This window comes from Dendropsophus ebraccatus, chromosome 9, assembly GCF_027789765.1.
Source record: "Dendropsophus ebraccatus isolate aDenEbr1 chromosome 9, aDenEbr1.pat, whole genome shotgun sequence".
NCBI classification, from domain to species: domain Eukaryota; kingdom Metazoa; phylum Chordata; class Amphibia; order Anura; family Hylidae; genus Dendropsophus; species Dendropsophus ebraccatus.
The window spans coordinates 67,168,669-67,180,941 of NC_091462.1; the positions used below are offsets into that span (position 1 = coordinate 67,168,669).

Below are 12,273 nucleotides of genomic sequence, written 5' to 3' on the forward strand. Positions count from 1 at the left end.
CAATGGCATTTGATTGGCTCGCCCAATCACCTATAGGCACTTTGCTATTCTACGTACAATGGCTGGATTATCGGCAAATAAAGCACTTGTTGCCTCTTGTGTCACCCCCAGTGCTTTAAATCTGTACGCTCTCATGAGCAGGTCTCTAACTCCTTTTGTATCTTTATTTATTTTTATTAATTTGTTGTATGATATAATATAAATATAACCTCTGTATTGTGTAATAAATTTTTTTTTTTAAAGTGCTGCGAAATCTGTTGACGCTATACAAATAAATATTAGTAGTGGTACTAGTAGTAGAAGTAGCAAATCCACAAAAGGTCAAAATGAGAGTGAAGAACATTTGCTAAAATGTATTTTATTTTTGTTTAATGAACATTGCAGCATATAATTGCATATAAGAACAAAGGTATCTTTAGGTCAATAAAAATGTTGCTTGTAAGTCGATTCCAGTAAGACAGATATATGAAACAGTCAGTATATGGTAATATGAAAATACAGTTTACATTTACAGTTTACATTTTTTGAATGTATGTCCTAGGGTATAATAACTGTGTAAGTAACTATGTAAGTTTTAAACAAATGCTATTTGTAATACATGAAATGATCTAATCAACTTAATAACAACCATATGATTAAAATGATAAAACATGCAAAGCAACTTTGTTCCAAGATGATGACTTTGCAGCTGATTAATTGTTGTAAGAATGCATCTGTAAAAAAAAAAACAAAAAAAACTGTAAATTATTTTGTCTGCTTAATTTATATTTTACACAACGTTTTCTTAGGCCAGAATTAAACATGCATTGATTGATGCTTTTTTCCCCTCAAAGACAGGATTGCATTGTAAAGGAAAAGTACAAAGGAGCCACTTAAACTACTCACTCTACTCTTGGTTTGGCTAGTAACATAGTTAATAAGGTTGAAAATCCATTAAGTTCAACCTTCAGAACTCCTCATAAACCCTCATAAGGCAGGTGCCAATTGCTCATCTCAAGGAGAAAAGTTCTTTCCCCACTCCAAAATGGCAATCAGAATAAATCTTAGGATCAACATTCTACCACATGAAATCCAGTGCCCATAATTTGTAATATATTTTTCAAGAAAAACATCCAAGTCTCTCTTGAACTTATTTAATGAATTAGCCATGACATCATTTGGCACAGCATTCCATAGTCTCACTGCTCTTACAGTAAAGAATCTAAGGGCCCTATTCCACCGGAAGATTATCGTTTGCATAATCTTTAACGATAAACAATCTCAAACGACCGCTATTGTGAAAGACCTGAAAACGTTCACTCATTTCCATGGAACGATAATCGTTACTTATGATCGTAATTGCGATTTTTTCGCTATTTATTCGCTATTGCGTTCGTATCTATTGCAAACGACCGAACGATGTGTTATTCAATGCGAACGATTTGCGATTCAATGCAAACGAATCAGTAGTATAAGCGATTTTAAGAAACTCTGTAATAGGTTTTATCAGCCAAAAAAGCGTCCTTCTGTACTCAAGAAGCAATCTCCCAGCCTCCCCCCTGACTTCTTATCTGTGCATTATCAGGCAAACACGTCTTCATTACAGAGAAGCCAGTGAAGACGGGTTCTGCTCTCTCCATTGTAAGCCTATGAAGGGGGGAGGGGCCGAGGGAGATGAGGGAGCAGGAAGAGGTGACATGAAGGTCAGCTGTTTGTAGACTGTCTGGGCACCTAAAACGCTGAATTCAGGTGTCAGAAAGGTCAGTGTTTATCTATGAACTTACTGAGAGAAGATTGCAGGGTGTTGTGCTTTGCAGAAATCCTCCGTGCTCAGCAGAAATCCTCCGTGCTCAGTCACTCCTAACAGCCCCTCCCCTCTCCATAGCCACATAATGGGCACAGAAATCCTGCTTCATTTGATGTGAGGGGGGAGGCTGGGAGATTGCTTTTTCACTACAGAAGGAAAGGAGGGGAGAAGAGAGGGGGCCATCTATAAGGTGGGAGAAGAGAAGGGGCCATCTATAAGGGGGAGAGAAGAGAGAGGGGGCCATCTATAAGGGAGGGTGGGAGAGAGAGGACCATCTATAAGGGGGGTGAGAGGGGGCCATCTATAAGGGAGGGGGATAAGAGAGAGGGGGCCATCTATAAGGGAGGGGGATAAGAGAGAGGGGGCCATCTATAAGGGAGGGAGAAGAGAGGGGGCCATCTATAAGGGAGGGGGGATAAGAGAGAGGGGGTCATCTATAAGGGGGGAGAAGAGAGGGGGCAATCTATTAGGAGGGGAGAAGAGAAGGGGCCATCTATAAGGGGGGAGAAGAGAGAGGGGGCCATCTATAAGGGAGGGTGGGAGAGAGAGGACCATCTATAAGGGGGGTGAGAGAGGGGGCCATCTATAAGGGGGGGAGAGGGGGCCATCTATAAGGGAGGGGGGAGAGAAGGGGCCATCTATAAGGGGGAGAAAAGGGGCAATCTATAAGGGAGGGGGGAGAGAAGGGGCCATCTATAAGGGAGGGGGGAGAGAAGGGGCCATCTATAAGGGGGGGACAACATAGGGAGAGAGGGGCCATCTATAAGGGGGCTACGTAGAGGAAAGCATATACTATAAGGGGGATCACATAGAGTCACCCTACCTACTAAATGAGGGTGTAATGGGGCCAATACAGATGTGCAGTTTGTAAAGAGATGAGGATGGTGTAAGAGTGAGGAGCCTAATATGTCTGTCTGGCAGATTCTGTGGATTCGTGGCTCAGAGAAGTTTTCATGATGGCCCAGAGCAGATGAAGACGAAGATGAAAAGGGAAGAACTCCGATGAGGTGATAGTGATCTGTGTACAATGGATGTTATTCAGTAGCAGCGGCGGTATTAGTCACTATTAGTGGTGACATTAGTCAGTATGCGGTGGTATTAGTCAGTATGTGGTGGTGGTGTTAGTCAGTATGGTGGTGGTGTTAGTCAGTATGTGGTGGTATTAGTCAGTATGTGGTGACATTAGTCAGTATGCAGTGGTATTAGTCAGTATGCGGTGGTATTAGTCAGTATGCGGTGACATTAGTCAGTATGCAGTGGTATTAGTCAGTATGTGGTGGTATTAGTCAGTATGCGGTGGTGTTAGTCAGTATGCAGTGGTATTAGTCAGTATGCAGTAACATTAATACCACCGCATACTGACTAATGTCACTGCATACTGACTAATACCACTGCATACTGACTAATACCACCGCATACTGACTAATTCCACCGCATACTGACTAGTCAGTATGCGGTGGTATTTGTCAGTATGTCAGGATCAGTCAGGATCTGATCACAGCAAAAACAGTAGAGGGCTTCAAAACCGGCCTAGATAAGTTCTTAGAGCAAAATAATATAAATGCATATGTATAGAACCTATCACCCCTCCCCCTTCCCTGTATCCATCCCCTCCTTGGTTGAACTTGATGGACATGTGTCTTTTTTCAACCGTATTAACTATGTAACTATGTATATGTGGTGGTGGTGTTAAACTCAGCACGGTGACCGGGGCCAGAAGCAGTCTGTCTCTGTACACTGTGTAGTGGTGATGACCTGTAATTGCAGCACCGCGACATAGTACAGAGACAGAAGCTTCTGACCCCATTTACTGTGTTATTATCTGTAATTCCAGTCATGGTGGCGATGATACAACATGTAGCCATGCTGCTTTCACAACATCCTCTCATAACTTATCACCGTGTGGCGAGTGGGCCTGTGTGCTCTGAAATGCCAGGGCTGATTTTCAGTCCCAGTCCGGCCCTGCTAACATGTAAGCAGTGTGTGTTGGCACTGGGGGTGCTAGGACCGGAACATGGACCATTGGGGGCTGGGGGGAGGGGAGGCTGCCTGGCAGTGGGACCGGACAATGATTATTGGGGCAGGCGGCATAGGGGGGGCCAGATGGTCATATGTTAAGGGCAACAACAGAAAACCAGGTGGCAAGATGTTTATTGTTGGGGGGGGGGGGGCAGAGCAAAGGACCAGATGAGGTGGCAAGATGTTTATGGGGGGGGGGGGGCAGGTTGGGTGGAAAGCTCAGGTTAAATTTAATCCGCCACTGGGTATACAATCTGTTGGTGATTGCAGCTATACACTGTATGACACCCCCTTACACAGGGCAATCAGTAGTGAGCTTAGATATGCCTTGAGTAAGAAAGACAGAAATCAGAAAGTATACTAGTCGTCAGGTTCTACTAGTTTTTTGGAGGCTGTGGTATACAATCTGTTGGTGGCTGCAGCGATACACTGTGTGACACCCCCTTACACAGGGCAATCAGTAGTGAGCTTAGACATGCCTTGAGTAAGAAAGACAGAAATCAGAAAGTATACTGGTGGTCAGGTCCCACTAGTTTTTTGGAGGCTGTAGTATACAATCTGTTGTTGGCTGCACCTATACATTGTGTGACACCCCCTTACACAGGGCAACTAGCAGTAAGCTTGGGTATGGCTTCAGTAAGAAATAAAGAAAAAGGTAAATATACTGGTGGTCACACTAGTATTTGGAGGCTGTCGTATAGGGTCTGTGTGTAAGTGGTGGTCTGTGGTCTATGGCACCTGTTACACAGAACAATGAGCAGTGAAGGCTTGGGGACTCCCTAGGAAGTAGGGACAAGGGAGGTGGATTTGGCCGTTGGATGGATGGCTTCTGTTTTTGGTCAAACACACACCTTCAAGCATCTCAAGCAGGGCCTGCGCAGATTGTTGTGGCTCTTCTTCCTTCCATACCTCAGGTTCTGTTGATGATAAATGAGGTTCCCAAGGACACATACCGGGTAGGCAGCAGCCTACCATCCGCTTGGCCCTAGCATAGGGGTGTACTCCACCTCCTTACTGGGTTTAACCCCTTCCCTCTGCAGGACGTACCGGCACGTCCTGCAGGGGGGGGGGAGGTTCAGAGAGGGGCCGTGCGGCGACCCCGCTCTGAACCGCCGCGGTACCAGCTGCTAACTGCAGCACGGGGCCATGGCTATTAGCGGGTGCTGCCGATCGGCCGCGACCGCTAATTATGACAGTTAAATGCAGCTCAAAAATAAAAGAAGGTTCCAACAGCACCTCGGAGATACTCCAAATTTGATCGCAGGTAGAAGAATAGGATGCACGCAGGAGGGCTCACAATCCTTGGTGTGAGCACTAGACTGTAGTAGGAAAGGATACCCACAGCATCCGATGCAAAATAAAGTGTGTTTATTCACACATCAGGGTACAGAAGTGCAACGTTTCGGCCAATCCGGCCTTTGTCAAGCATACAAATAGCGTGTTAACAGGAGATATATATACGTGCAAGTCATAAAAGGATCAACCCACGGGGAGGTACCCGGGAGGGAAGGGGGAGGAGGTGGTGAAAACAAGAGAAAAGGGTAAAAGGAAAAACCTGGGATAGCACAGTTTATCTGAATGATGTACAATCATCACAATAATAACAATCTACAACTGGTGTATAGTCAGATCAGTGTGTGATCATAGGCGATTAGTATCATGATAGTCAGAGGCTGAAAATAAAGACATAACATATCTCGTACATATCTCGTACATTACCAGGTCTTGGATGTAGCCGGCATGACAGGAGACTCTGCACGGAGAAGCGCTGACAGTTTCCGGACGCCAGAATCAGCTGATCCGTGCTGCCACGCGCGTGCATGGTCACGCGACCGGCAAAGTGACGTGGACCAATAACAATGTAGGAGGGAGGAGCTGTGTCCCGGTTATCAAGGTGCTGAGAAAACATAAACATCAGGCTGTCAAAGCAGCCCGGCGCTCATGTCAGGAAGGCAGCGGGGGAATCGTGTATCAGGCTGAAAAGTAACTCCCAATAAAAAGGAAAATAAGTAGGAGAGCATATCATATAAAGGAAGCATATGAGTCTAGAGAATAGACCACAGAGGATAGCCCAATAAGCGTAGGTCCACATAGGAGTAGGCAGATGGAAAATATCCAAATGAGTATAGGGATCATGACCCGACATTGCAGGTCTGCACTGTGGATGTCAGCGCTGTGGGATTGTGTAAGGGGTCATAGCGATGATGTCATGGCTACGCAAGTCTATGCCGTGGGCAGCTATATAGTGGGGCTATGTAGTGGTTAGGTGACCATGGGAGAAATGACCCGACATCGCAGGTCTGCGCTCTGTATGGTAGCGCTTTGGAGCTATGCCTATGGAGAGTGGCCAAACGGAGCAACACCTGACATAGCAGTTCTACGCTAAGGTAGCGTCATGTGATGACCCAATTGTCTCATAAGGTCCAGAGGTCTGAAGGATACCTGGACGTGTAAATAGTGGGAGATCACCTCGGGAGCTGTTGTCCTGAATAATACCTGTGTATGGCACCACAGTGTAAGTAGACTGTCCCATGAGGGCAGGCACAAGTACGGGATGGACAGTTAAGCTCGGTGTCTCAGCACAATACCGTTAGGGTCAGTGTAGGACGGCTGAGAGGTACCGTGGCCGGTATGGGCGCACGGTGGTCTGTGTGGATTACACACAGAACCACATGTGTCAACCCCATAGCCCAGGTCCCCCCAGCACAGTTACCAGCCCAGGACTGTATTGGCAAATGAAGTGAATCTACAGAGAAGGTCCAGAGGGAATAATGGTATGATGGTCACTCATGGCAAGAGTACTAGGTCACCATGTCCCACTACGGGGATAGTAGAATAAACACATGATAGACTCAAAGTGTGATGCTCAACAATTTATTAGAAAAAGCAGATGGCAAAAAGTGCATAGAAGGGAAAAAGAAATGGAAGAGGAAAGGGAGTCCCAGCCGTCAACTCCGGATGTCCCATATGCGTGGCATAGCAACCGATGTCTCCCTCATGGTCGGCTAAATAAAAGACCAGTCTAAGTAGCTGAAAAAAAGTGGGAGACAAGATGTAGTTAGTATATCACTCGGCATGTATACCATAAAATCCCCATAGGTTAGAACACACTATTTGAAGAAACTGCTGTGCTATTCCCCACCCATGAAAAAGAAATAAAAAGGAAAAAAAGAGAAAAAGGAAAAAAACACCTGTACAATAGGTGTCCATATGAATATCAGACTATACAGAGAAGATGTAACAGAAGGCCACAGATACACAATACTGTTAGTCCAGAGTAAAGCAAAATATGTATATGTACAAGAAAATCTGGTCCAAGTTCCAGTGGATTAAAAGACATATTCTTGTCAAAGGGAGGTTGTGGACACTGGGGGGGGGGGGGGGGGGGAGAGGAAAAGAAACTAGGAAAGGGGGAGAGGGGGAGGAAGGGGAAGGTGGGGGGAACCGTAGAAGAGGAAGGGGAGGAGAGGGAAGAGAAAACGGGGGGTGGGAAGGGGGGGGGAATGATGAAGCAAAAGATGGCTATACAAGGGAAGATGAGCAGCGTAAATATAAAAAAGGAAGGAAGAAGAGCCGAGAATGCATGATGAAGGGTAAAACAGATGAAACTATGATCGCTAATGTATCCAGCACATCAAGTGTTGTCACAAAGGAAACAGTCCAACACAATCATAGTCTGACTATCAAAAATTCCATCTGATCTCCATATTGAGGCCTTTTGGGTGTAAAGTGTCCAGACCATAAATCCATTTAGTCTCTTTTAGTTTCAGAAGTCTTTGTCTGTCCCCACCTCTCCTGAGGGGGGGAACATGATCAATGATCCTATACCGCAACTGGCTAATGCTGTGATTTGCCTCTTTGAAATGTTTAGGAATAGGGAGATCAATCATGTTTGTCCGGATCGTACTCTTGTGCTTGCTGATGCGTGTTTTAGCACTCATGGTTGTTTCACCCACATAAGCTAGTCCACATGGGCATGTGATGAGATATATAACATAATCAGAGTTGCATGTGTATCTATGTTTGATGGGTATAACTCTGCCAGTGTGTGGATGGGTAAAATGATCCCCCTTGACTAAATTGTTGCAAGCAGCACATCCCAAACAAGGAAAATTGCCCCTTTAAAGGGGGCGCTAGATATGTTTGTGTGCTAGTGAGTGTTAAGGGAACCTCTGTCTTAACAAGAATGTCCCTAAGGTTTCTATTTCTCTTGTAGGAAAGAAGGGGCGGTCGTGTGAATTCATTGATGAGAGGACATCCCCTCTGAAGGATACCCCAATGTTTTTTAAGAACTTTACCTATCCTATTGCTGTGGGTGCCGTAAGTTGATACAAAAGGTATCCGTTTGTTCGGCTCCCTGATGCGGGCTCTGAATGTCTCTGTACAAGTGGTGTCAGCAATACGTGATCTGTGTTGGTTGATTACAGAGGGAGGATATCCCCTCTGTAAGAATTTGTCACACATTCTATCCAATCTGTCATCCACTAACTCCGGGTCACTCACTATTCTTTTTACCCGTAGGAGCTGGCTCCAGGGCAGGGATTTAACCATATTCCTCGGATGGTTGCTGTCAAAGGTAAGTAAATTGTTCCTGTCCGTCTGTTTAGTGTAGAGGTCCGAGCCCAGTCTGTCGCCAATTTTGTATATGAGCGTATCCAGAAATTGGATTTGTTCCGTGGAGTGTGTGACAGTGAATCTGAGTTCTGGATGTATACTGTTAAGTGTGTCCTGAAAGAGGAGTAATTCTGTCAATGTGCCGTCCCAAAGAAAGAACACATCATCTATGTAACGGAGCCAACTGCGCACCTTCGTCATATGTGTGGATGTGTATACATTGGTTTCCTCAAAAATCGTCATGTAGATGTTGGCGTAAGTAGGCGGCATGTTGGAGCCCATGGCTGTCCCCCTCTTTTGTCTGTAATATTCACCCCTAAATTCGAAGTAACTGTGTTGTAAAATGAATGTAAGTAGTTCAATGATAAACTTAGAACAGCTGGGGGAAAATGTGGAATTGTTAAGGCATGTCCGTATGGCTTCCTGTCCCAAAGTGTGTTCAATCGATGTGTACAAAGAGCACACATCAAAGGACACAAGGATGGTGTCCACATTGACACTAAGGTCAGAAATTTTTGTCAAGAAGTCCGTAGTGTCCCTGATGTAGGACCTAGCTGTGGTGGCAAACTCCCTGAGTATGCGGTCCAGAAAGATGGCTGCATGATTGAAAAGAGATTCCCTACCCGAGACTATCGGTCTTCCTGGGGGGTTCATCAGATCTTTATGTATTTTCGGTAAAGTGTATAGCACAGGGGTGACTGGATGTGCTGGGGTAAGGTAATCAGTCAGTTTTTCATCAATGATGTTCGTTTCCCTTGCCTGATCTATTAATGCTTTAAGTAGAGTACTGTATCGTGAGGTTGGATTGTAAGGCAGTTTTTCATATACTTTATTATCTGCTAGTTGTTGTTTGATCTCCTCTATATATTGGCTGGTGTCCATCACGACTAAGGCTCCCCCCATATTATGTATGTGTCCAGTGTTGTTCATTCTCCTTAGTGACTCAGTGTTGTTCATTCTCCTTAGTGACTCTATCTCTGTAGAGACTAATTTGATGTATGCCTCTATGCAATTATCAATGGGGGGCGGAGAAAAAGTGCTGCGAGGTAGTAAGCCTAAATCCTTAGCAGTGAGTTCGGTGGTATGCGTGGTAGGGGAGGATGTAACTGGAGATTGTGAGAAAAAACCTTTCAATCTAAGTTGTCGGTAGAAGGCTTGTAGTTCCTGTTCAACTATGAACCAGTCAGTAGTGTGTGTCGGACAAAATGAGAGTCCCTTGGACAGTACTGCCACCTGTAAGTCAGAGAGGGAAAGTGAGGACATATTTACCACTAATTGTTGTAGTTCACTGGTGGTTTTCTGGTTGTCCTCACTGGTCTCTGCTCTGTGGGGTCCCTTGTGGCTCCTTCGATGTTTGCGACCACCCCTCTTACTTTTTTGCGGACGGCTGCTGTTGGATCCTGGGATAAAAAAGCCGGGTTCTCCGTGGACTGTTGGTTGGTTCTCTCTTGTGTAGACTCCTCTGAGGTGTCGGATTCTGCTGAGGTGAGTCCAAATCTCGGTCCTGTTTGTTTGGGACGTCCTCTTCCTCTGCCTTGGGGATATCTGCGTGGACCTCGAGTTTGACCTGTAGTACCTCTGTTTGTCTTTGGTATCTGCCAGCTGAACACGTGGCCTTTGGTGTAATCTTCTATATCACGATGCCATTTTTTGGCCTTGACTTTCTCAATGTCCTCACAATATTTGTTGATGTCAATCTCACCTTTAGTTTTGATGTCCTTCCATTCATCAGCTGATAGTTTGCTGCTGAGTAGTGCTTCAGTGGTAGTGATAGTCTTTTTGCAGGTAAGAATATCTGGATTAATTCTGTTAAACCTAGAATTTCTTAATCCAGAAATTCTTAACTGCAAAAAGACTATCACTACCACTGAAGCACTACTCAGCAGCAAACTATCAGCTGATGAATGGAAGGACATCAAAACTAAAGGTGAGATTGACATCAACAAATATTGTGAGGACATTGAGAAAGTCAAGGCCAACAAATGGCATCGTGATATAGAAGATTACACCAAAGGCCACGTTTTCAGCTGGCAGATACCAAAGACAAACAGAGGTACTACAGGTCAAACTCGAGGTCCACGCAGATATCCCCAAGGCAGAGGAAGAGGACGTCCCAAACAAACAGGACCGAGATTTGGACTCAACTCAGCGGAATCCGACACCTCAGAGGAGTCTACACAAGAGAGAACCAACCAACAGTCCACGGAGAACCCGGCTTTTTTATCCCAGGATCCAACAGCAGCCGTCCGCAAAAAAGTAAGAGGGGTGGTCGCAAACATCGAAGGAGCCACAAGGGACCCCACAGAGCAGAGACCAGTGAGGACAACCAGAAAACCACCAGTGAACTACAACAATTAGTGGTAAATATGTCCTCACTTTCCCTCTCTGACTTACAGGTGGCAGTACTGTCCAAGGGACTCTCATTTTGTCCGACACACACTACTGACTGGTTCATAGTTGAACAGGAACTACAAGCCTTCTACCGACAACTTAGATTGAAAGGTTTTTTCTCACAATCTCCAGTTACATCCTCCCCTACCACGCATACCACCGAACTCACTGCTAAGGATTTAGGCTTACGACCTCGCAGCACTTTTTCTCCGCCCCCCATTGATAATTGCATAGAGGCATACATCAAATTAGTCTCTACAGAGATAGAGTCACTAAGGAGAATGAACAACACTGGACACATACATAATATGGGGGGAGCCTTAGTCGTGATGGACACCAGCCAATATATAGAGGAGATCAAACAACAACTAGCAGATAATAAAGTATATGAAAAACTGCCTTACAATCCAACCTCACGATACAGTACTCTACTTAAAGCATTAATAGATCAGGCAAGGGAAACGAACATCATTGATGAAAAACTGACTGATTACCTTACCCCAGCACATCCAGTCACCCCTGTGCTATACACTTTACCGAAAATACATAAAGATCTGATGAACCCCCCAGGAAGACCGATAGTCTCGGGTAGGGAATCTCTTTTCAATCATGCAGCCATCTTTCTGGACCGCATACTCAGGGAGTTTGCCACCACAGCTAGGTCCTACATCAGGGACACTACGGACTTCTTGACAAAAATTTCTGACCTTAGTGTCAATGTGGACACCATCCTTGTGTCCTTTGATGTGTGCTCTTTGTACACATCGATTGAACACACTTTGGGACAGGAAGCCATACGGACATGCCTTAACAATTCCACATTTTCCCCCAGCTGTTCTAAGTTTATCATTGAACTACTTACATTCATTTTACAACACAGTTACTTCGAATTTAGGGGTGAATATTACAGACAAAAGAGGGGGACAGCCATGGGCTCCAACATGCCGCCTACTTACGCCAACATCTACATGACGATTTTTGAGGAAACCAATGTATACACATCCACACATATGACGAAGGTGCGCAGTTGGCTCCGTTACATAGATGATGTGTTCTTTCTTTGGGACGGCACATTGACAGAATTACTCCTCTTTCAGGACACACTTAACAGTATACATCCAGAACTCAGATTCACTGTCACACACTCCACGGAACAAATCCAATTTCTGGATACGCTCATATACAAAATTGGCGACAGACTGGGCTCGGACCTCTACACTAAACAGACGGACAGGAACAATTTACTTACCTTTGACAGCAACCATCCGAGGAATATGGTTAAATCCCTGCCCTGGAGCCAGCTCCTACGGGTAAAAAGAATAGTGAGTGACCCGGAGTTAGTGGATGACAGATTGGATAGAATGTGTGACAAATTCTTACAGAGGGGATATCCTCCCTCTGTAATCAACCAACACAGATCACGTATTGCTGACACCACTTGTACAGAGACATTCAGAGCCCGC

At 45.1% G+C, this 12,273-nt stretch overlaps 1 protein-coding gene across 2 annotated transcripts in view; it reads right to left on the minus strand.

Annotated features, from left to right (window-relative positions):
• Positions 1-327: 327 nt before the first annotated feature.
• Positions 328-12,273, minus strand: part of STAT1 (signal transducer and activator of transcription 1) — a 997,040-nt gene continuing 985,094 nt past the window's right edge. For both annotated transcript variants that reach the window (XM_069983571.1, XM_069983569.1), the window contains one exon: positions 328-713. In XM_069983571.1, coding sequence (XP_069839672.1) covers positions 693-713 — 21 coding nt within the window. In that variant the 3' untranslated portion in view covers positions 328-692. The remainder of the gene's footprint in view (positions 714-12,273) is intronic.